General features: G+C 40.6%; 1 protein-coding gene and 1 pseudogene across 1 annotated transcript in view; one reads left to right on the forward strand and one right to left on the reverse strand.

The window, feature by feature from the left end:
- myo7aa (myosin VIIAa) overlaps nt 1–15106 on the forward strand; it is a 59003-nt gene extending 43897 nt beyond the window's left edge. Inside the window, exons 35-49 of the mRNA XM_078247059.1 lie at nt 305–474; nt 1303–1493; nt 3030–3154; nt 3777–3934; nt 5124–5277; nt 5577–5732; nt 6615–6720; nt 6837–6950; nt 7353–7440; nt 7709–7815; nt 8440–8625; nt 8828–8944; nt 11027–11110; nt 11856–11975; nt 12056–15106. Coding sequence (XP_078103185.1) covers nt 305–474; nt 1303–1493; nt 3030–3154; nt 3777–3934; nt 5124–5277; nt 5577–5732; nt 6615–6720; nt 6837–6950; nt 7353–7440; nt 7709–7815; nt 8440–8625; nt 8828–8944; nt 11027–11110; nt 11856–11975; nt 12056–12148 — 1969 coding nt within the window. The 3' untranslated portion in view covers nt 12149–15106. The remainder of the gene's footprint in view (nt 1–304; nt 475–1302; nt 1494–3029; nt 3155–3776; nt 3935–5123; nt 5278–5576; nt 5733–6614; nt 6721–6836; nt 6951–7352; nt 7441–7708; nt 7816–8439; nt 8626–8827; nt 8945–11026; nt 11111–11855; nt 11976–12055) is intronic.
- Nucleotides 15107–18703: 3597 nt separating this feature from the next.
- On the reverse strand, nt 18704–19891 carry LOC144515923 (gap junction gamma-1 protein pseudogene; annotated as a pseudogene).
- Nucleotides 19892–25737: the final 5846 nt, after the last annotated feature.

The raw sequence follows: 25737 nt of genomic DNA on the forward strand, positions 1-25737 counted from the left end.
ACCCTTGACACAGGGTCTACAGCTGTGTGAATTACAACTCGTGAGGTGATGTTTGTTATAGAGCCACAAAGACCATTTCCTACAGAAAGTTAACGTTTTGTGTCTTCTAACCATGATTATAAAAGCCCTTTAACCCTCACCAACTAGTCATTGTTACCCAAATTAAACCTTAACTATATGTTGTGCTGTGTTAGATTAGGAAAGGCATTCAATGTCAAATGATGTCATCTTTATATGTGTTATTCTTGAGAGCGATGACAACCAACATATTTTCTATAATTTGGAGCACTTATTGTTCTTTCAGGGGAGGAAAGTTGCAGAGTCAGAGTTTCACTTTGGCGACCATCAAAGGAGACGAGTACACCTTCACCTCCAACAACGCAGAGGACATCCGCGAGCTGGTGGTGACCTTCCTGGAAGGCCTGAGGAAGAGGTCGAAGTTTGTGGTCGCACTGCAGGATAACCCCAACCCCAGTAAGTCCTGAACAGGGATGGTGCCGTTTTTATTTTGTGATTTCTCTTTAACTCTAAACTCTTTTTTTAAAGCGCCCAAATTATGCTCATTTTCAGGTTCATAATTGTATTTAGAGGTTGTATCAGAATAGGTTTACATGGTTTAATTTTCAAAAAACGTCATATTTTATATATCATCATCTTTTCACCCTGTGTGTTGAGCTCTCTGTTTTAGCTACAGAGTAAGACCTCTCACTGCTGTAACATCTTTGTTGGGAGTCGCACATGCGCAGCAGCTAGGTAAGGCTCACATCAGCTAGCTAGCTGTTTCTGTAACTTCAGTAGTACAAGACAGGATTAGCTGGGAGACTTCTTCTAAACGAGGGCGCACTTCCAACTTTGCGTGGAATACCTGCAGAACAGGGACATGTAAGTAGTTCTTTTGTAGATTAGGCTGAACTAGTGTGTGTTGTAGCAGTGTTTTGCCATTGTGAATGAGGGGGCTAGTGACGTAGAAAGCCGTGCAGATTTTGAACAGCTCACCCGGAGACTGAAGGCAGGAAACATTCAGAAACCGTATCTCACTCAGAACAGCATGGATGTTGTTTTTCCAAGTTTGTATGCGTGTGGAAGCACCAGAGACACAAAATAACTCCCCAAATTCCAGAAAAAGTTTTTCATAATATGGTCACTTTAACATAACCTGATACACTGTAACACCTGTTTAAGTTGGAAAGATTTCCATCAAACACCTTTACAATAAACATACGGAACAAAAGACAGAAGTTTGAAGTAGAAATGCCAGTTAATCATCTCACTTTAGTAAAAACTGTGTTTTTTTTTCCACAGCTGGGGAGGAGTCCACCTTCCTGAGCTTTCTGAAGGGAGACCTGATCCTGTTGGACAAGGACACCGGGGAACAGGTGCTTAATTCTGGTTGGGCACACGGCGTCAATGAACGAACCAATCACAGAGGAGATTTTCCAGCTGACTGCGTCTATGTCCTGCCCACCATGACCCGACCTCAGCAAGAAATAGTGGTAAGAGGAAAAAAAAACAACATCAAGAAAGATTCTTTGTTGTAGGAAGGAGACTCCTCTTTACAGCACTGACTTCCTATTACACTATACACTGTCTTTATATTATTGGCACAGCTCAGTTTGAGGATATGATTATGATTTCAGCATTTTTAATTCAAGAAGCTTGAGTCAAACGTGCCACACTTAAACCAGAAGTTCAGTAGTTTCAGAACCACTTCAGCATCTGATTATGTGAAAGTGAAAATCATTTTCCATTATTGTCTAATAAATATAAGGACAAATAACAGTAACAACAAATAACAAAGGCTAACTGAATTCAAGTAAACACCAAACAGTGAAGTGATTTGGAAGACCATAGGAACAAAGAATATGTGTCGAATGACGCTATATAACAAGTTTTTAACAGAACGAGGAAATTACATTCACATTACAAACATTACAACAAAGCTGAACAAAAAAGCTGTTCAAAGCTGTGATGCTACCCTACTTTTCCTTCATACAGCATTACTGTATTTTTGGGGGAGTATCACAAGGATTATTCTATTAAATTACCCAGCACACAGTAGACTTTAAAATGACACATTGTAGTCACTTAAAAGAAGGTTGACCATTATAATTTGACTTTAATACAACGGGAGACTCTTATATTACAGATGGGAACATGACATACATTTCCATCTGTGCAGAGACATCAAAGCTTTCTTTGCACCGGACGAGTCAACCTTATTGACTCAAACCTTATGTAATGTAATAAAATAAAGTGTTGTTAGACCTTCACCATAAGCAATATATATTTGTTTTTGTTGTCCATGTTTTGCGCACTGAAAACTGAAACGTAGACATTATCATTGCAAACCTTTTTCTTTTTTCATCAATATTTCTTTATTGATTTTTAACATAACAAAACAATCAATGCACATACATACAAAACATGTTCGACACCCAAGGAAAACACAAATGTAAATGACAGAGACATAAAAAAAAGTAACAATAACTAAAAGCTTCTCATCACATCCTATTATATTTGACACAGCTTCTCAATCAGCCATTAGTACGTCATTTCCACCATGTTCAAGAAAGAATAAGAAAGGATTCCAGATCCAAACCTCCTATATTTACCTTTCACAATACAAGTTACCTTTTTCACAGACATACTTATTGCCATTTCTTTCTACCAGTTACCTATACTTGGCGCCTTTATGTTCTTCCATTGTAAAGCAATAAGGCGCTTTGCTTGTAATAGACACATGTCTATGAATGGATAGTCCTTACTCTTCAGTTCATGTTTAGAGGGTATACATGTAATATAAATAATTTAGCAGAAATTGGTATATTGATATTCAGGATTTTATCTATCATGCATTTCACATCCAAAATGTCATTATATATCATTGCGAGCTTGTTAATATGTTGCTGTAACAGTTAAATCTGATAACATCTGGCTCTTCCTCTTGTTTGAAGACACCTAATGTAAGTCACTTTAAATATAAAATGGTCTTTCAAATGAATGTAATCTGATGTAATCCAACCAATCAGGCGCTGGTAACCATGACACCGGACCAGCGACAGGAGTCGGTTCGTGTTTCGCAGCTCGTCCTGCCAGAGAGCGACGGCAGGATAAAACCCTACACACTGGAGGAGTTCTCCTACGACTACTTCAGGTCCACACACACACACACACACACACACACACACACACACACACACACACATATATATTGGGATTAAAAACAAAGGGTTATCATATCTGTTGAACATTTTACTGTTTTAGATTAAGGGTTTATTATAACCTCTCTGAATAGACTTGTAATCAATTGTAAAGCCTCTTGATGTCATCTCAGTTATGGAGCAGCTTAGGGATCAGTCCTCGGCTCTTTAGTGATCCTCATTTACCTTTTAAGTCAAATCACTCAGGCATAATATCTATGCTTTTAGCAATAGAACACATTTGAGTGAGATTGTCTATCTGGAAACTTCCTTCCGTTAAATTCAGACAATTTAGAAGTTATCATCACAGGTCTAGATCCTTCCTTGCTCACAGAACTCGGACATAACATCTCACATTATAAACACTCACCTGCACATTTGCTCCCCCCTGTACAACCATATGTTTTTAAGTATTGTTTACTTATATCTTTTTTACTTGTGAGCCACGCCAAAGACAAATCTCCGTTTTTCTGATCTCACCTGAGCTCTCTGCATTATTTTTTGGTTTGACAAATTACATTTTGATCGACTCGCAGTCATGTCAACATGTCACAAATGTAACCCTGCTTCTTTCAGGCCTCCTCCCAAACACACCCTGAGCAGGGTGATGGTCAGTAAGAATCGTGGGAAGGACAAGATGTGGAGCTGCACCAGAGAGCCGCTAAAGCTGCCGCTGCTGAAGAAAGTCGTCAACCACGAGGAGCTGGCTCAGGACGCCTGCATGTCCTTCATAGATATCCTTTAAAACAGCTGATGTGACGCGGTTTAAGACTGTCTTAAAGCATGTTCAACGTACTGCGCATCTGACTTCCCTAAACCTAAACTTGTCAACCCTAGATAACTGCTCCAATCGTAATGCTAACAAAACACTGAGCTTGTGCATATGAAAGAGACTAACAGCAAATGCAACATACACAGATCTAGAGCAGGATATTATTCATTAATTGTATATATTTTATAGCAAGAAACTAACATTACTGATTGTTGCATTATTTGATATTGATAGTATATTTTACTCTATTTTTTTTTATATAAGTCAAAGGTATAAAAACTAAGCACAGCACTATAATATAAAAAGCAGCAACATAAGAAGCTGAAAATAATACAGAAACTAAGTACCAGAAGCATAACTTAAACACTTGTATGACCAAAGAAGAATGAGAATTTGTGTCCAGTGCATGTAACATATTGTACTTTTAGTTCAGTAAATGAAACCATATCTCAATCCTTTTTTTTGTTCAGTACATGTCCATATAGGCCGTTTTATGGTTGTGCGTAGAATCGACGGCTTACCCCCGCAGACCCCTTTGCGTCTACGCCGGACCCTACCTCTCGAAAAATGTAACTACGCGTTGCAGCGACGCGCGTCGCTCGTCCGTTGCTTGGTAGCGTTGCATTTCCCCCGCTCGACGCACACACCAGCGCACAAGTATAAACACCAAGCAACTTGCGTAAGCTACGGCAAAAGCTCTGCGTGGAGCCTCCGCAGAACTGTTAAACAGCCTTATGTCTCCGGTGATCCCATCTGCTGAGCATGCAACCCCACGTTGAGAAACACTGGTGCAACCCTTCACCCCGTCATTAACCTTATCAAATCTTAACCTGAACTTTAAACAGGCCCCAGTATTGTCTAATTAAAGACATATATTATCACAGGTTTTTTTACAGCGTCGTATTAGAATGTTTCCAAGTTTTTGTAAATTATTCAGTGATGGATGGAGTCAAACATGCTCTGTAAACACAAAAAAAGAAAAAACTTTGATATAAACGAGTGTGTTCATACATGTCACCAGAATGCAGGAAGGAGCTATCCAAAATTATTTTCTTTCTTTCTTTTCCGATATCTCAAGAATGATTTTCATGCTCACTCTACATTTGTGTTCCAGCCAATCAGGTCGTTTTATTCCTTGACGTTTGTCCCACCTATGATGAAGTACATGGGCGACTATCCGTCCAAGCGCATGCGCTCAGTCAACGAGTTGACAGATCAGATCTTTGAAGGAGCACTGAAGGCCGAACCTCTGAAAGACGAGATCTACTGTCAGATCATCAAACAGCTCACTGACAACCATGTCAAGTGTGTAAACTGACGCTATTATTATTCTTATCATTGCACTTCAATATGAATGATAATATCTTGGTGCTAATTCACGGTTCAGACTTCTCATGTAGAGTTGTATCGCAAAATATTTACAGTGAACCTTGTAGAAAAGAATATACAAAATATTATGGAAGGATACCATGTTCATGAAACACTTTAATTGCATTCAGTTTCTATTAATCCTCCAGTCATCATCACGTCTGCAGCAGAACAAGCAGGCAGAGCCGACAGATATTTCTATGCAGAAGCTGAATGTGAGTTTTGTGCTGCTGCAGGTACAGTGAGGAGAAAGGCTGGGAGCTGCTGTGGTTGTGTACTGGTCTGTTTCCTCCCAGTAACGTGCTGCTGCCACACATCCAGCGCTTCCTCCAGTCCAAGAAACACCACCCACTCTCTGGAGACTGCATGCAGAGGCTGCATAAAGCTCTACGGTAAAACTTAACACTTAACATCAAAATATACCAAAGTTAAAGAACCAAAATTAAAAGTACTCATTATGTAAAATGGCCTATTTCAGAATAACTGAGCCTAACTCCACCCACTGCATAATTTTGAAAATGCGAAAAAAAAAAGAAAGAAAGAAAAATGGGCAAAAGGATGCGAGGGGAAAGGGATGCCGCCAACCTTTGATTAGAAGGTGTTACCAATCTTAGATTTCATGACATAGATGAGTCCCAACCGGTCGACTCTATCTCAGTATTGGACGTAAGTCGGGCTGATTTAAAACAGTAGATGGCGTGTTGAGCCTATTTCAATCCATGAAATGCAGATTTTTATAAATTTGGAAAGAAATGTCAATATTAACTCCAGCATTGATGTGTATTATCAGTCCAGTCATATCATTTAGTTTACAGCTCAAAGAACACGTTTAAGTGTGCAGCACCTCTTTATTTTTTCATATGTATATAGTGTCTCGACTGTGCACTTTTTTTAATTTTATTTCATGTTATAGTTTTTACGTATATGTTGGCACTGGGAAAGGAGTTGCTTTTAATCTCATTGTACATGTGTATCATGACAATAAAAGGCATTTTACTGTATTCTATTCTTTCTATTACCTCAATCTGTGAAGTTAGTAGTAGTCACTATATTTATCAAATGTGAAGTAGTAAACAGTACATTTGCCTCGGAGATGTAATGGAGTAGAAGTATAAAGTAACACAAAAAGGAAATACTCAAGTAAAGTACAAGTACCTGAAAATTGCACAGTACTTGTGTTAATGTACTTAGTTACTTTTCACCACTGCAACTGCGACTGACCTTTCATTTTGCGGCCTTTTTCTTTCTTTCCATTTGTGGTATCATGTTAACAGTAACGGAGCCAGGAAGTACCCCCCTCATCTGGTGGAAGTCGAGGCGATCCAACATAAGACGACCCAGATTTTCCACAAAGTTTACTTCCCTGACGATACAGACGAGGTCAGACACACGCACGCACACACACACACACGCACACACACACACACACACACACACGCACGCGGGAAGATGCATTTCCACTCGTCAACAAAAAAGTGTTGTCTGAAAACCTGCAGGCGTTTGAGGTGGAGTCCAGCACCAAAGCGAAGGACTTCTGCCAGAACATCTCAACCAGACTGCTACTCAAATCTCCTGAAGGTTTCAGCCTCTTCGTCAAGATCTCAGACAAGGTCAGAGAACGAATGTTTCTCAGAAGCAGAGCAAAATGAGGCTTTGTTAAATTCCTCTAAAACTAATAAGTTGTGTAAATGATCTCTCTTCTCCTTACCTGTTTTTTTTTTGTTTGTTTTTTTAGGTGTTTTGTGTCACTAATGTCCTTTGACCTTTTTATAAAGCATCACATACATGATGTTTCAGATGTATCTTTTTCTATGCAAGCATTTGTTTTGAAAAGTATGTTAAGTTTGGAAACTTAAATGTCAACAGGAGGATTTACTGCAATTTCAGAATATTATTATGGTTTCATGAAGTCCAATTAGTTTTTGTCAAAGTAGAAAAAATGGAATACACATTTTATCCCAACATCTAGAAGTGTGTGTGTGTGTGTGTGTGTGTGTGTGTGTGTTCTGCAGGTGATCAGTGTGCCAGAGGGAGATTTTTTCTTTGACTTTGTCAGACATTTAACAGACTGGATCAAGAAATCTCGACCAGCTAAAGACGGTTAGTACCTGCATCAGTTTTACCTCTGTTGGAAGTAAACCTCCATTAATTCTAAGTGTGTCAGCGTGCTCCTCTTGCTGTATTAACATATATATGACTGTAAATAAGGAAAAGAATAATAACTCTCCAGGGAGTAAAAACACAAACTGCAGGGTTTATTTTACATTATGAGTCTGAACAAACCTGCTCTTGAATGAAACTGATAGTACGCCAGAGTTTTGAAGTTGATCACACTTATATTTCACCCTATTTCCATCCTACCTTGCAGGAATTGTTCCCTCACTGACCTATCAGGTGTTCTTCATGAAGAAGTTGTGGACCAACACAGTTCCAGGGAAGGACTCCTTCGCTGACTCCATCTTCCACTACTACCAGGTCGGTCTTTTACTGAGAAACAGGAGGAAATATTTAATTTTATAATTTTTTCTGGCTGCAACACTCTCCTACTAGCCTGGGAAAACCCTGACGAACTTCAGGGCAAATTTGAGATTTGCTCTGCAAGTCCCTCTGGCCAAGAGCCCGTTTCCAATGTTTCCAAATCGAGGCACCAATCACAACTGTTGAGGCGGGCTTTACACCAATCACAACTGTTGAGGCGGGCTTTACACGATGATGATAGCGCAGCGACGGCAAGCAGCTTTTTGTTTACATTCAACATGACGGCCACCGAAGTGCAGCAACCCGTTGATGCCGCTGTCGCTGCTACGTCACCCGGACCGTTGGTCTGATTGGTTGAAGGACTATCCAATTGCACCCAGAGGCATTTGAGCGGCGTCTGTTGGTGACGCCCCTTTGGAAATGGGCTGTGAATGAAGCTTCCCCAGACCCGCTCTCAGTTACAACTGAGAGTGGGTCTGGTCTCTACTACTTATTATCTTGTGGCAATTTGCTTCCAACATTTTTTTTATTGTTATGATTTATATTTTATTTATACTAGAACTGTACCTTTTGTGTGAATCAAAACACACTTTCTCCCCCTCATTCTCTTCTTTTCATTAGGAGCTGCCTAAATACTTGCGTGGCTACCATAAGTGTTCACGAGAAGAGGTTTTCCAACTTGCGGCCCTCATCTACCGCGTCAAGTTTGAGGATGACAAATCCCATTTTCCTACAATTCCCAAGATGCTTCGGGAGCTGGTTCCCCAGGATCTCATTCGTCAGATGTCACCGGATGACTGGAAAAGGGTAAACCTGGAAATCTCCAATGTAGTTTTTATTTTCTGTTTAGAGGATATGAACATCGACGCCTTTTTTCCTGTGAGACACTAAAGCCATTATTTGTATTTGTATCCAAATGGCATTAAGGATTGAACTGAGTTTAATAATTAATACTCTGTGTGTGTGTGTGTGTGTGTGTGTGTGTGTGTGTGTGTGTGTGTGATAACAGTCATTGGTTGCATACTTCAACAAGCATGCTGGTAAATCAAGAGAAGAAGCCAAACTGATGTTCCTAAAGCTCATCTACAAATGGCCGACCTTTGGCTCCGCCTTCTTTGAGGTCAAGGTAAATACACCTGAGCCTGTCACTTCCTGTCTGTAGCTCCTACTCTGTTCTTCTCATTCGTCTTTCTGTCATTCTCACTTGCATCTTTTGTCTCGTATGAGTTTTTCAGTGATGGACTATAACTAAGTACATTTACTCAAGTACAGTACTTAAGTACAACATTGAGGTACTTGTACTTTACTGAAGTTATTTTCTTTTTAGGCTACTGTATACTTCTACTTCACTCAGAGGGAAATATTGTAGTTTTTTACTCCACTACATTAATCTGACAGCTTTAGTTTGCAAGATTTTTACTCTAGTCCACTAGCCTGGTCCTACCAGACTCTGGTCCATTAGCCTGGTCCTACCAGACTCTGGTCCATTAGCCTGGTCCTACCAGACTCTGGTACATTAGCCTGGTCCTACCAGACTCTGGTACTCTAGCCTGGTCCTACCAGACTCTGGTCCATTAGCCTGGTCCTACCAGACTCTGGAACATTAGCCTGGTCCTACCAGACTCTGGTACTCTAGCCTGGTCCTACCAGACTCTGGTCCATTAGCCTGGTCCTACCAGACTCTGGTACACTAGCCTGGTCCTACCAGACTCTGGTACACTAGCCTGGTCCTACCAGACTCTGGTACTCTAGCCTGGTCCTACCAGACTCTGGTCCATTAACCTGGTCCTACCAGACTCTGGTACTCTAGCCTGGTCCTACCAGACTCTGGTACTCTAGCCTGGTCCTACCAGACTCTGGTACTCTAGCCTGGTCCTACCAGACTCTGGTCCATTAGCCTGGTCCTACCAGACTCTGGTCCACTAGCCTGGTCCTACCAGACTCTGGTCCATTTCATTTGTCCAGAGAGTCTGGCCTCTCTCCATTGACAAGTGTTAACTTCCTTGAAGGCGGGTACTCTGTTGAAGTTTAAAACTATTGGATCTGCCATAACCAATCGCTAACGTTTGGTCGTGACGTATGTCATGCGCATGTGCAACAAGAGGGGAAACCGACAACAACTATCGGCTTATATGTAGCATTAGCATCGCTAGCGTTAGCCTTAGCCAACTCCTTCACCACTAACGGAGCAGAGGAAAATCAAACTGTTCCCGAACCCCGTGGGGGAGGAGGGCCACAACATCACGGCCACCAACACAACTCAGCAAAGATTGTTCTTGCTCGGGCTTTAACTTCTGGATATTCTGCAGCGTTGCTGCCACAACGGACCGAATGGCTTCGCTCGCATCTTTCTAGCGCACGTCCTCAACGTCATCGTTCTCAGCCACTCCCTCTGTTCGCTGATTGGTCCGCCAAATATTTGGAATGTTTTTGAATATAAAAGGTTTTGAATATACCGCAAACCCAGACGGAGTACTGAAGGAAAATGAAAATTGAGCGGAAGTACATAGGAGGGCGGAGCCAGGCTAGGTGTCGATTGAGCTGACTACTGAATTGACATTTCCGTAGCGCTGCTTACATTAGTTAGTCCGTCCCACTTACAGTAAGAGGGAAAATATGCAAGGAAAGAAAACAAGCAAACACCCCGTTAGTCAATCGAGATATCTTTTATATTTCGCAAACAGGTTGCAGAGAAACATTAACGCTGTTCACGTAAAAATGATAAGATATGATAGATGATCAATTGATATTTAGACGTCATAACAACATTTATATCATTTACGGTATTGTTCCGGTGCCGCCGGATGTCCCTTTTTTAGGCCGGATGTCCGTTACCTTCCTCTTCCTTTGTGTTGGCATTCTAAACTCTGGTGGATTTCTGAGGACTCTGGTTAACTGCTCCTCAGATCTCTGCAGGGTAAATCCAGACAGCTAGCTAGACTATCTGTCCAATCTGCGTTTTCTGTCACACGACTAAAACATCTTTTGAACGTCCACATGTTCCACCAAAACAAGTTCCGTGGCTCCGTCCAGTGCTTTGCGCTAACCAAGACGACTGTGAATGGTTTAAAGAAATGCCAGTAAACCAGAGCACGTTTTCTCCTATCTAGGAATGTTGTGTGGACTAGCCAGACCCTCCTCCGCAGAGCTGTGGAGGAAGGTCTGGCAATACGAGCCTGTAACGAGATACATCTACTTTTGTCTATAGCAAACCACAGAGCCCAACTTCCCAGAGATCCTGCTGATCGCCATCAACAAGCATGGAGTCAGTCTCATTGACCCGAAGACAAAGGTTTGTGTTTGTATAGAAATCAATATTTTCCCCTCCAAACCTGTCTTATGTTTAAGGATTTATTATAATGCTCAGTCTGTGTTAACCATGTGCATGTTAATCTACATGTGCATGTTAATCTACGTGCATGTTAATTTACATGCAGTAGGGCTGCACGATTATTGCCAAAATAATAATCATGATTATTCATGGATTATAGGGACACAATATTTTGTATTGCACTTTCACATTTAAATAAGCAGAGCGCTGCTTTCACTTTGATGTTTTGCTACTTTTTTTGCTAACGTAGAAATCTCTGCATCTCCTAGAAGCTCCTAGAACCTAGCTGTTGGCCTTCTCCTCCAGACATTTGATTTTCTCTGTTGTATATTACTCTAATACTCTGGACTGCAGCTGCAACATTCAGGAGAGTTTTCCAAAGGGTTCATGCGCAGCAGCACGACAATTCCCCAAAAAGTCAAGCCAAAACATCTGGATCGCCTCCTGGTGGTTGGCTGTTACTTTAGGAAACGCTTGATTTGATTTGTAGCAGAGTTTTCTATGAGCTGAGCACGCATTTTTAACGTCAGTCACGTTTATTTAATTGTGGGAAGACAAAATCGTGATCGAGATTATTATTTGATTATTTGTGCAGCCTTACGTTCAGCAGGCACTTCCTTTTGCTGCTGCGCTCATTAAATGCTCAGGTTGGCCTCATCAGTCAGAGGCCCTGAAAGTAACGTGTCCTCTCTGTGTATTTGTGCAGGACATCCTGACTACTCACCCCTTCACCAAGATCTCCAACTGGAGCAGTGGGAACACTTACTTTCACATCACCATCGGCAACCTGGTCAGAGGAAGCAAACTGCTGTGTGAGACCTCGCTGGTGGGTGGCAGCAGTACACACATACTGCCACATATCAAATAAAATCTGGTGTTCCAATAATGTCTCATTTCCCCCTGCAGGGCTACAAGATGGACGACCTGCTAACCTCTTACATCAGCCAGATGCTGACCAGCATGAACAAGCAGCGCTCCGGGCGGGGCCACAGCAAGTGAACTTCTTACTGGCAGGAGGCCGCTGAGCTCATCCGGCACTTGCGCCCTATTGGCCACCACTGCAGCTGGGGCCGGACCTTTGCCCACCAGCTGTGGAGGATGAGCCGCAGTCCTTCTGCTAGCTCCGCGGGGTCAAAGCTCACCGGGGAGAGTTCGGCTGCCAGCAGCGACGACCCCGGCGAAGGCCCTAGCAACCATCACCACTACAATTACCATGAAGACGAGGATGAGCCGTCCAGTGAGGATGACTACCTCTAAAACCTCCAAACTCTCCGTCACACAGGTCGGTCTTCGGTCAGTTTCAGTCAGTACTGCTGTCATAAATGTTGCAGTGACCCCAAGTGGCAGCAGGTGTTCACGGCCAGAATGTTTGAACATTTTTAGGACTTTGCTACCTGAAAATACATCTTTTTAGTTTGCGGAGGCTGTCATGGGACCTTAATCATCTATAAACTACAAGTGAGACCATGTTGAGTTTAGCAAAAACTTTAATTATTTTTTAATTGGTTAATCCATGCTTTTAATGCCTTTTAATTAATTATGTTGCAAGGAATTCTTCTTATATACAGATGGATAGTACTGATAAAAATGTGATATTAATGTCAATAAATACATGTACTTCATAATAATAATAATAATAATCATAGGCATATTGTCCGTACCTGTTTTCCATCTTTCTTTGAGTGGTATCATTGAAGAGTCTTTAATTTAATTCTATGTTGTATTTAAAAAGGTAATTTGGGGAACACCGCAAAAACCCTGGCTAACCTCCAGGAGTTAACAGGTTACCACGCTAACGTTAGCATTCAGCTTAAAGCACCGCAGAGCTGGAAATAGTCTTACCTCATCAGGTAAACATGTTTGATTTGGGTAACAACATGACCTTTCCTCTGGCACCATCCTCAGGCTAGACGTCTCAACGATAAGGATCTAAAAGTATCAGTTTTCATTCATCTGACTATTTAGTTTTGTGTGCGTGTGTGTGTGTGTGTGTGTGCGTGCGTGCGTGCGTGTAATGAACATTGCAGGAGCTTTAGTGAAGCTATAGATTGTTGTTCCTTCCAAGTTGAGTTTACGTCCTTTCTTAGATACTACTAACGGTAGTATTGGCTGCGATCTTCTTGCAGAAAACAAGGTCAGACAGAAACCTTTACGGTTTTGTGTCTTAAGGTCTTTCCTCTCGAAAAGAGAGTTTAACAGTTGTGTCAACTGTTAAACTTTTCATCACTTTGAATAACTTTGTTTGGGTTTAGAAAAAAAACATGTACTGTATGTATTTCTCTGGCCTTTGAGCCAAACAGTGTAACTGAAGTGGCGTTAAGGGACCTGCGGGGTGTTCCACGAAGCAAAATGACTGAGTAAGCGAGGTATGTTGAGCCTAAAAGCCAGAGTTCACGAAGGTGGCTCTCTTTTAACCTGGCTAGATCGCCGTGGTGAGTAATGCTGCATGGCTAGTCTAGTCTAGGCTCAAAGGATGAACATTGTTGGTATAAAGCCTGACAACAGCTGCGTGGGGGCTTAGCACTGCCCAGGATGCTTGTGATTGGTTTAAAGAAATACAAACAAGCCAGAGCATCTCAGTGTCCGTGTCATGTGATAATAGGTTCGGACATTCACATCAGACACAAATCCTCTGCACTGGAAAAAAGTCTGGTTATGACAACATGTCTACTCTGATTTCCTTTTTTTTTCAGCACAGTTGCCTAAACTTTACATGCCGAAGTGTTAGAAAATCACCTCTGCGCTCTCAGAGTGCCCTTCTAGTTTGTAATTATTTGCTGACACGTCACCTTTGGAAGCCTGCTATTGGCTGATTGACTGCTTGAGGGAGGGGATTTTGGACACTTCTTCAGTGCTGACTCCACACTTTTACTGCAAACAATTTACACACAAAAAAGTTACTTTTAGCTTCTCTATACAAAACCTGATTTTTACTAAATATATTTTTACTCATAAGTCAAAGTTAAGGATCATTTTTAAGACCGCTTTTATACATACGGCCAGATCTGTAAAGGTTTTTGAGATTTCACGCAAAATAACTAACCTTTAGTTAAATAAAAAAGTAAGACACTCACCTGGGCAAGTACATTGTTTTCCCAGACAACAGAATAGCTTTGTGAAACCAGTTGAATATTTGAAATACACTCAACCAGTGGCTCTTCCTCACCCAGTGGCTCTTCCTCACCCGGTGGCTCTTCCTCAACCAGTGGCCTTACCTCCACTATGGTTGCTTTAGTTCCATTTGTTCCGTTGTGGCAGCTCGATGGTGTTTTAAGCCTCTAACGCCGCCTTCCAGGCAGCTAACCTTAACCCTAAACATAACCATTGCTGCGCTGCCTGGAAGGCGACGTCGGGGGCTTAAAACACCAAACACCGTTGTGGCACAGATTGGATTTTTGCTCAGCTAAGCCAGTAGCTTTAACATGTGGAAGAAATGGGTTTACTTTACGTTAAGTAGTAATAAATAATCTCATATTCTGTGCAACTCTTCAAATAGGCCTACAAAAGTTGTGTTAAGGTTTTAGAAAAAAGACCTGGAACTTTGCATGTTTGTCCAAAAAAAAGAAAAAAGAAATAACATATTCCTTTGTGTTGATTCATTTAAAAACAAAAAAGTCAAATCTTTGCCACAAAGATCTGTGTCTTATATTCCTTCATTGTTTTTGTGAAACTCAGTTCTGTCAGTCTGAAATCTGCCTTGTTTCTGTTTGTTTTGTAAATGTGTCACTTGTTGATGTAACAAACCCTTCATCCAATAACCTGCACTGGTTTGGTTTTGTTTGTATGAGTAACAAATACACTGGTGTTTTAAAAGTGCCAATGATTGAGTGATGAGTTACCTTTCTTTAATGTTTTTCTTTTGTGGACTAATGCAAACTTGTGTTTTTGCCTGTTGTGTTGTTTTTAATTGTTTTATTGTGTATGACTGTGTACTTCCTGTAGTGTTTTCATGTGTGTGTGTGTGTGTGTAATGTGTGCTCCCACGTTTTTATAAAACATTACATGGATATGTTTTGACTTAACTAATAAAAAATAAATGAAGAACTCATGTTGTCCACAATGTATTTACCAGAGATGGGACACTAATCTACGGAGCCCCCTAAGGGGACAAAAAAATCTAGTTTAGTTTCACGTGAGCACACGAAACTAAATTTAAGATTTGTTTTTGTCATAAAAAGTCATAGTATAGTACGTCGAAAAAAATCATAAAAAAAGTAATAGTATAATATGTCGAAATAATTCATGGTATAGTATGGCGAAAAAAGGTCATAGTATAGTAGTCGATAAAAGTAGTAAACAAGTCATATGTCGTAAATAAGTAATAAAAAAAGTCATAGTATATAAAAAAAAGTAATGAAAAAAGTCAGAGTATAGTATGTTGAAAAAAATTTCAAAAAAAAGTCATAGTACGTCTGAGAAAAAAAATGTCACAGTATAGTATGTCAAAAAAAAGTCATAGCATAGTATGTCAAAGAGTCCTAAAAAAGTCATAGTATGTCGAAAAACAAACAAAATCAAAATACAGTATGTCGGATAAAAAGTCATAAAAGGTCAAAGTATAGTATGACGAAAAAAATGTAATTAAAAAGTAATAGTATAGTATGTCAAAAAAGGAATAAGAAAATCATAGTATGTTGAAAAAAGTAATAAAGTCATTGTATAGTATATCGACCAAAGTCATGAAAAGTCATTAAAAAAAAGTCAAGAGTATAGTTTGTCCAAAAAAAAATCATAGTATAGTACGTTAAAAAAAAATCATAAAAGTAATAGTATATGTCGAAAATTCATGGTATACCATGGCGAAAAGTCATAAAAAGTAATGGTATCATATGTCGAAAAAAACTCATAGTATAGTATGTCGAAAAATGTCATAAAAAAGTATTATTCTACTTCGTTTAAGAATGCTTGATTCTGATTGGCTGGGAGGAGGGCATTAACCTGGCAGGTTGCCCGCTGACTGAGCACAGCGTCATCAAATAATAGATCAATACGCCGCTTGTATTTTTTTTCTATCACAGAAATTTCAAACATGAGGTCCATTGTAAAAATCAACCTCGTTTAAAAAAGTTTCTAAAATGTGTCGGAAATCTATCGGAGGGTCAGTCGATACAACGTAGCAACTACGTTATTAAACTAACGCTAGTGATCAGATGCAGCCTTGTGTGGTTGCTATAGAAACTAATTAACGTTAGCTACAGTTGAGCTAACGTTATTCGCCGTAGTTCTAAACATTACAGTGTTTTAAAAATGGACGAATTCATTGTCAATTTTAATATATTTGGAGGAGGGAAGACATCTGAGGACTGGTTAAAGAGCGACGAGGACGACGGAATGACAACAGAGAAAGACAAGGCCCAGGGTCCCCGTTAACGAGATCTGACAGAGGAGGAGCTGCGTACAATTGAAGACGGGGCCCTTGAATCAAACACGAAAAAGGCAACTGCCTTTGCTATCGAGGTTTTCACGGAGTGGAAGAGCCACCAGAAGGACAGACTGACAGTGACAACTGACCCGGACTGTGGTTGCTATAGAAACTAATTAGCTATAGCTGAGCTAACGCTATTCACCGTAGTTCTAAAGGGGACTACTTTTTGAGGGAGATGAACTCAAACAGAGTATACATGTAATAAACATGTAATAAGCATGCAATACGAATAAGAAAAAGCATAATTATTAAAGTATTTGAATTGTTTTATTATGTTGGCAAGCAAGAAGTAGAATAAACGGGATAATCACCGAGAGGCAGGGCAGTAAACAGCTGCCCTGCCTCTCGGTGATTATCCCTTACATAGTATAGTATGTCGAAAAAAGTCACACTGAGCCTTCTTATCTGACACTCTCACCATTGTTTTGTAGCTTCTTTGACTTCTTGTGTTGGGGATTTAGACCTTAAAACGTCACACATGCTCTGTCCATTAATATTAACAGTCTATGGCTACACACAGACATTTAAAACTTAAAATCTTTAACCAACCTATAAAGGAAATATGTCCAAATACAGTTATATTGTGTCATTACATTTAAAGAACTTGCTTCAGTCTGTTTGATGCCAAGGATATACTGATTATCTGCCAAGATAACAAGTCATAAAACCAATGTATTGTGTGACTAATTCCCACTGCAGTTTAATGTAAGGTATTACATTTGACAAATTGATACAGCAATGGATGGATTGTTTTTTTTTGTAGGAGTAACTATTTTCTGCTAATTTTTAATCAAAGTGCAGCTTCTGAATAATTCCCTCAGCAATTATTGTTAATGGTGGCTGAATTGGAAACTCAAAAGTCAAGACAAAAATAACTAAATGAACACACATTATGTCCTATTCTCTAAATCCCTAAACATTACAACTGAACCTATGCTTAGCATTTAGGTTGCATTCATAATAGGTATAGGTTGGAAAATGTATTTTTAAAAGCTAACCACAAAGAACTATCAATACAAAAAGTATAAAACGTACAAAAAGCATTGTTCCAAAATAACTTGAGATGACAAGATTTGAGTTGGCACTAATTGGTATTGTGGGTATGACTCAGCATACAAAAGATGGCATCTCAGAGCACGTTCAACACATTGAATTTACAACAACAAAACTGAACCGTTGAACTAAAAGAATGCACATCTACACTCGCACGACAGCAGACTGAATGCCGTTTTAAAATAAAATCATGTCTGCCACAGTGACAGTAGCCTCTTTTCAATACAATACTCACTAATACAGAAATAAAGAACAGTATCAAATACATGTTTAAACAATACAAGACAATATCAAAAGTTACACGTTTTTCAAGCATTACCCAGGTTTGTTTATTCCTTTGAACAGAGGCACCCCAAGTGTGTTCCAGTTACCATCGAAGCACCAGGCTCGGGAATGTTGACTGGTGCAGTGCCAACATTGTCAAAAAATATTTATCAAAAACGCAAAAAGCAAATAGTGACACACTTATACCTTTGTATAAAAATGAACTCAAAATGTCTTCATCAGCATGACATAACTCCAGTACTCACTCAGAGATTAACTTCCTCACAAAGTCAAAAATGTTTACGGTATAAACATGTTCTTTGCACTACAACTTGGCCATACCTTTACGAAATGCCATAAAACCAAGTTTAGATCTAAGACAAACTTAAGATGCATTCACTGTGAACTTCCAAAAGAGGACAAACTCTCCTGTAATAAAAAGATATTATATATGTATATATATATATATATATATATATATATATGTTACTAAAAAAAATTACAGTTATTAGCTGCCCTGAGGGAGAAGTACATGATAACCTTAACTGTTCTCGCCGCACGACGGTAGTTTGTAAGCACTTTGGATCTTCAGACAGGCGTCTCAAGTATTGCTGGTTGAGACGACCGGTCTCTTTGTCCCACCACAACTGGCCGTAACACAGGAAGGCTGTAACACACACACACACACACACACACACACACACACACACACACACACACACACACACACCTCTCACTGAACCTACACACGAAGACCTGTAAACAGAGATAAAGCATTTCGTATTGATCGATACAAAATCAAAATGATAAAATCAAAAGAAGAAACTTATGAAGAAGATGAAAAGGTTGGAGGCCTCACCTTTCTCATATGTACTGCTCTGCTTCTCCTGGGCAAAGTTTAATCTATTCTGCTCAACGGTGGTTCCAGTGGACTCTGGGCTGCTGCACGACGGGCTGCTCTCCTCATTTTGGTAAGCCAGGTCCAGATGCTGCTGAGCCAGTTTCAGGTGTCTTCGCAGCCTCTCCAGCTCCCGCGATCGGGGGTCGCCAAACAACTCGCGGCCCGAGTCTCCCAGGTTGTCCCTGAAGCCCATTTTTCCCGATGGGTCCTTCTTCAGAGCCGTGTGGTAGCCTGGAGGTGCAGATGGCCGGTGGCAGATGGCGGACCTCTGGCTGGACAGGGTTGGGGGACAGGGGGTGGGAGGCTGAGGCCCTGGTGCGGAAAAGCAGTCTCGGACACAGCTGATGCCGAGGTGAAGGATCTCCAACATGGTGAAGAGCAGACACAGGGCGCTGATGCCATACATAATGAGCAGGAAGATGGTCTTCTCTTTGGGGCGCGAGATGAAGCAATCCACCTTGTACGGGCAAGGGGAGCGCGTGCATTCGTACAGCGGGGCCACCTCCAGCCCATAAAGGACATACTGTCCAAACAGGAACAAGGCCTCAAAGATGGCACGCGACAGCAGCTGAAACACGTAGACCTTCATCAGGCCATCGCGCTTGATGCGACGGCGTCCGTCGTGCTTTTTGCTGGGCTTCTCCGCGACTTCCTTTTCCTTTTCTGGCTCAATCTCTTCCAGGATCATGGGGTCCTCCTCCCCATGATCCTCCGCTTCCTCGTAGTCTCGGTTGGCACCGCGGCTCACTATCGGCATCCTCTTCCTGCCCCGCGGCCGGTAGTCATCGTCCTCCATGCGGGCAATCTTATGCATAGCAAAGCCAAGGTACATGATGGTGGGGGTGGTGATCATAATCACCTGAAACACCCAGAAACGAATGTGTGACAGCGGCGCAAACGCATCGTAGCACACGTTCTCGCAACCGGGTTGCAGCGTGTTACACACAAAATTACTCTGTTCATCATAGTAGATTGCCTCGCCCCCGACAGCAGTCAGCACAATGCGAAAGACGATGAGGAGGGTGAGCCAGATTTTGCCCATGAAGGTTGAGTGGTTGGAAAGCTCATCCAACAGGCGCGTGAGGAAACTCCAGCTCATTCTGCCTCTGCAGCAGAAGGGAAGCTCTCAAACCGGTGTGGAAAAAGATGACAAGATGATTATTCAGATGTCACTTTTAAATGCATTTACCAAGTAAGTGCTCACTGACAGTGAAGAGCATGTGGAAGGTAATATTTAGCAGTCACTGCAGACATACAAATCAATATTCATAACACAAATCAATATGCCCAAGCCATATGAAGGACAGCAAACAAATTATTAAGAATGATACAGACATTTAAGATATTAGAATGACTTCAAATAAAAATATATGCAACATTTTTCCTTAAAATCCAATATAACGATCAACCTAAATTAATTGAGTTATTCATTTTGGTACATCACATTTCACCATTGCTCATATTGACTCCCCGTGTTCTTGCACCAGGGAGCTACAAGATGGAGCTATTGTGTTACTGTAGCAAGGCTGAGCCTTCCCACATCAACCATCACTGCCATCACAAAGGGCATGCTCAGGCAAAAGATCCTGATGCTGTTATCAAATCTTGCAACAACAACCAGACGGCTTACTAAACAACCAGTTGAAATCCTGTGAGCCGAGTGGTGCTTGAGGCATATCACAGTAAACATTAAACACATTATGAGCTGTAGTGTTCAGAGACAAAACATTCAAGTTGGAACCAAATGTGTGAAATGTCTAGTCATGGTTTAATACTCAGAGTTACTGCAGGGGGGCCTCCAAATTGTCAATTTTTCAAAAATGTAAATGTCTTAACATAGTTCTAACATATTATTAGCAAATATAAATCCCCACTGATGATAGGCTTACTGGCATATAGGTAAGGTAGTCACTAAAGTAGCCACACAGATACAGTTCATCCTAAGGATTCACTGTGCCACAGGTAGCCAATGTGTAACATTAAAAGATGATTTATAAAATCATGCCAACAATTATTATTTTAATAGCTTAGTATTCTAGGCAAAAAAAATGTATGTATAAAGGCTTTAGGCCGCGCTACACGTTATTGTAGGCCCAGTTTAAAATGCCCATATTATGAAAGAATCACTTTTTCTGGGATCTGGGGAGTTATTTTGTGTCTCTGGTGCTTCCACACACATACACACTTTGAAAAAAACAAACATCCATGCTGTTCTGAGTGAGATACAGTTTCTGAATGTGTCCTGCCTTCAGTCTCCGGGTGAGCTGTTCAAAATCTGCACGGCTTTCTACGTCACTAGTCGAGACGAGGGGCCTAGGGGGCTAACCGTTAGCATGCTAGCTTGTTCTCAATGGCAAAACACTGCTACAACACACACAAATTCACCCTAATCTACAAAATAAATTGTATAGAACTACTTCCATGTCCCTGTTCTGCAGGTATTCCACACAAAGATGGAAGCGCGCCCTCGTTTAGAAGAAGTCTCCCAGCTAATCCTGCCTTGTACTACTGAAGTTGGAGAAACAGCTAGCTAGCTCATGTAGTCCTTACCTAGCTACTGAGCATGTGCGACTGCCAACAAAGATGTTCCAGCAGTGAGAGGTCTCACTCTGTAGCTAAAACAGAGACCTGAACACAGGGTGAAAAGAGGAGCTGCAGCAATGTGCAGTACAACACAAATATGGTGTTTTTTGAAAATTAAACCATGTAAACCTATTCTGATACAACCTCTAAATACAATTATGAACCTGAAAATGAGCAGAATATGAGCACTTTAATATGCAACTTCATTTTATACAATATACTGTATGTAATAGGGGGTCCCTGCTCCGTCTCTCTTAGTTAAGCGGTCCATAGCTTAAAAAAACGTTGGAAGACCCCTGCTCTAAAGATAGTCAAAACAGAGTAAAAGGGCCGTTAGTAAAAACCGAAAGAGGCAACGAAGAGCTTCTGTGGTTTCACACCATCTATGACCAACCTTATAACTTCTGCTGAGTAATTACCCACTACCATAAACTACCAGGCTTGTGCCAAGTAAATAAGCTACAGTGTATTTATGATTTTGTAGATTATATCATTCCATCTCCATCTCCATCGCTCATTTATATCAAAGTGTGGGATCTGGGTGTCCTTCCCCAGCGTTATTTTAAGACTTCCATTTCCTGCATTCTGATACACTTGTATGTACTAATTTATGGTGGGAATACCTTTATTTAGCCTATGAGAAGGAAAACACAGATAGCATTCAAAATATATCAGCTAGCGGATAGCGAGGAGATGTTTGCTGTATGTGACAAAAAAATGTTGTAGCTTAAAAAAACGCTTAGAGCACCTTTAAGGCGACTTGTGAATTGTTTAATACGTCGTTTAGTGTTGTAGATTAATCAACAGTGTTTTCCACAGTTCCATTAGCTACATAGGCCGACTGACTCCCCTAACATGCAAAGCGTCTATCCTGCCATCATGTGTGTTATTTTCTGTGTTCTTTTGGTCACAATGAACAACCTGAGAGAATAAGTCTTCTGGTATCTGTGCCAAGAGAAATCTCAATCATTCCCAATCTAGCAGAGACGGAGAGCGTAGGTATATGTAAGGAGATAACATAGACACAGGCTCATTATTGATCACTACAATGATAGTTAACATTAGTCATTACACTTAAATAGCTAATGTGAGACGAAACTGCCTGAGAGCTTCTCCTGTACTATACGGTAATTCCTCTACTATGAGACAGTAAGTCGCGTGGTTATGACACAATCGTTAGCGTATTTTTACAAAAACGTCTGCTACGGAGCCATAACGTGAGGTACAAGGTAATGGAGCCTTTTATACATTGTCGTGTTTCTTTAGAAATAAACAACGGACAAATAGAGTCTTTAAACGCTTCAGATGTAAAGTTATTCGCTGTCAAAGTGACGCCAAAATGAATGGGAGTCAATGGGATGCTAACGGGAGGTGATGGCTTGGTAGCATCAAAATGGCGCCATGGGTTAGCAAAGACGGGGCGTCCTTGTCAGACTACACCTGCAGAGACTAGACAGATGGAGGTAGCCTAGATTAAAGGAAAAAATATTGTTCATAAACCTGCATGTGATGTCGAGTCACATAGATAAAGTGCACGGCAATATGGAACTTTGGGAAATGAGGCATTAAACAATTCACACGTCGCCGTTAATGTAACACACAAATAAACGTATTTATGTAGATAAATGAGTCCCTTGTTACTATGGAAAACCCTGTCGAGTCTGCCACGTCACTATTTGTTCAATTTACGAGGTGAATTTGAAGTGTAGCAGCCCATCTTGCAGGGTTTATTTTCTAACGAATTTGCGCAATTTGCTTGTTGGTAATAAACACTTAAACTGTTACACAACAACATCAAATAGTATTGTCGCCCACAATCAACCTCTGCTGAGATGTTTGAAATGGAGACACGTGTGGATGTGTTAGCTGTCGTGGTTAGCTCGCCTAAACTACTGCCGTAGTTGCTGGCTGGCTACGCTATGGCTATGTTAGCTAATTCCGCTAGCATACGTACAGGCTAACTGTAGCCAGTTAGCTTTGAGTGTAACGTAACAAAAACCCACCCATCTCGAAGCTTAACATTTCATTCAATACAATTATGGTACAAAAGGAGCACTAACGCCACAGCTCTTATGTTGACAACGTGGACGCAGATATAGGAAACTCCGAAGGCAGTCGTAATATTTACCTAGCCGTCTAGGCTAACGCTGTTGCGCTAATGTTAACAAAACGTCAGCATAGCGTTAGCTAGCTGTCTAAACTTGTGAAAAGCCGAACAGCATCCCCGTCCAAGTAATAAATAAACACTAGGCAAATATGTTGTTACTGGAGCTAGTAGGCTACCATCAAAACGTGAGATATCTAATCGAAAATGTGTTTACAACGTCCCAAGCTCAGCTTTTCTTAGACATGAGTAGGGGGGGCGCCAAGGAAAAAAGGTTGGGAACCACTGGCCTAAGGCATGGTCTAAAACTCTTTATATACAGATTTTTCCAGACGTCAGTGGGAGAAATGACGGGAAATTTACTTCCGGAACCGAAGGTCTCTCAGAGGAGGGGCGGGACTGCTGAGCTCTATACCAAAAACGACAAAAACTGGCCTTTAACACTATTTGGAGACATTTTTAACAATGATATGCATATGTTGAGTGCTTTACGTACCCATTAATCAATAGTGGTGGTTAACCTGCAACATGGGCTTTAAACTGAGCTTCTCTGAGTGCACGCGCACTCCCGCAGCCAGGGGATGCAATCCTGGCGGGAATAAGTGGCTTGGCCTCGGCAGTTATATAGTAAAGGGTCTAACAGCTCTGTTAGAAACCAAATGAAACCAGTAAAAATAACAACCGCCCAAGATGTCGTTTTTGCATGTAAATATAAGTTAAAAATAAGAAATGATTTCAAGTAGCCTACAACTTACCTCAAGAATCTTTCTAGTCACCACTGGCACGTTATCCACTTTTTTTTCTTTTCCCAAAATGCACTTGAGCTCGTGTAGAGTCGTCGTCAGTCGGCATCTGGTCGGCATGTAGGCTAAGCGTAACTAAGCAACAGCCACTGCCTGTCGTCCGTCTATGGTCCTTACTATCCACTAGCTAGCCTACGTGAAGCTAAATTGCTAAATCTAACATTATACTAGGAATAGTGTAAGTACAGGCTAGCTTTTAAATGGTTGGCATTAGCAGTGTTGTTTAGTTACATGGTCTCTGAGAAACGGAGAGGATGTTCAGAGCGTGACCACTGAGTGTAACATTTTAATTACAATAGTTACAAGAAAGTGAAACCAAAATGGCAAGTCGGTGTCATTATCAGACTTTGGGCCGGTGTTCTGACGATCTATGCTGCCTTGTCGAAAAATGCTACCGTAGCGCAAATCGATAGTAGAGTCTATCGAGTTGCGCTGCCCTATCGAAATGTGTTTCCTTATGTGTTCCCATTTCCAATTGTTCAGGCAGGCTGAATCCCATAGAGGTATAACTCTTACAGTATTGACGTCTTATGTTTATTTGAGAATATTTTGATACTCCATTATATCTTTATTGAATATTTCAGTGGTAGCGTATTCTGATAGACAAATATACCCTATCAAATAATGCTCCCCCAACAGAATCATTATATATTGCACTCACTCCATGTGTACTGTCAGGAGATAAGGAGCATATTTTGATATTCTATTAAAACATGTATTATTACCACAAATACAGTACAATGTGTTATTTCTAACATTTCTAACGTAAACGTAACAGTATCGACCGCATGTCCGACCGCAAGGTTGCATAGATTTATGGGCGGGGAATCAGACCACGCTTGTGGGTCGTGCGCATGCGCAGAACCGCTAAGTAGCACAGCTCGATAGGTAGCATAGATCGACAGAACACCGGCTGCTGTTCAGCTAAATCCAATAGGCTACTGTAGCTGACGCTATTTTTTTTAAAAAGCTGACACTGGATGTGTGTAAAGCATATCAGTCTACAGTAGAGATACTCCAAGTATGTCATAAAAAAGTCATAGTCTAGCTAGTATTTCTAAAAAAGTCATGAAAAAGTCATAGTATAGTATGTCGAAAAAAGTCATAAAAAAGTCATAGTATAGTTTGTTGAAAAAATAGTCATAGTATGTCGAAAAAAATATAGTACAGTATGTCAAAAAAATAGTCCTAGTATAAAATGTTGGAAAAAAAGTCATCGTTATATTAGATCGAAAAAAGACATAAAAAAGTCATAGCAGTCATAAGCTATGTATGTTTGTACATTTCAGGCATAAAAAACACCACAGATAGATCTACCAACAACCAAACCTTTCTTTTAACATTTTAATACAGATGACAGTAGCATTTACAATCAGAGAAAAGTTACAGTAAAAAATAAAATAAAATTCTTCTAGAAAATAAAATGTAGTCGTTCAGTACAACACTAGATGTAAA

The sequence above is a fragment of the Sander vitreus genome, chromosome 3 (genome assembly GCF_031162955.1).
Source record: "Sander vitreus isolate 19-12246 chromosome 3, sanVit1, whole genome shotgun sequence".
NCBI classification, from domain to species: domain Eukaryota; kingdom Metazoa; phylum Chordata; class Actinopteri; order Perciformes; family Percidae; genus Sander; species Sander vitreus.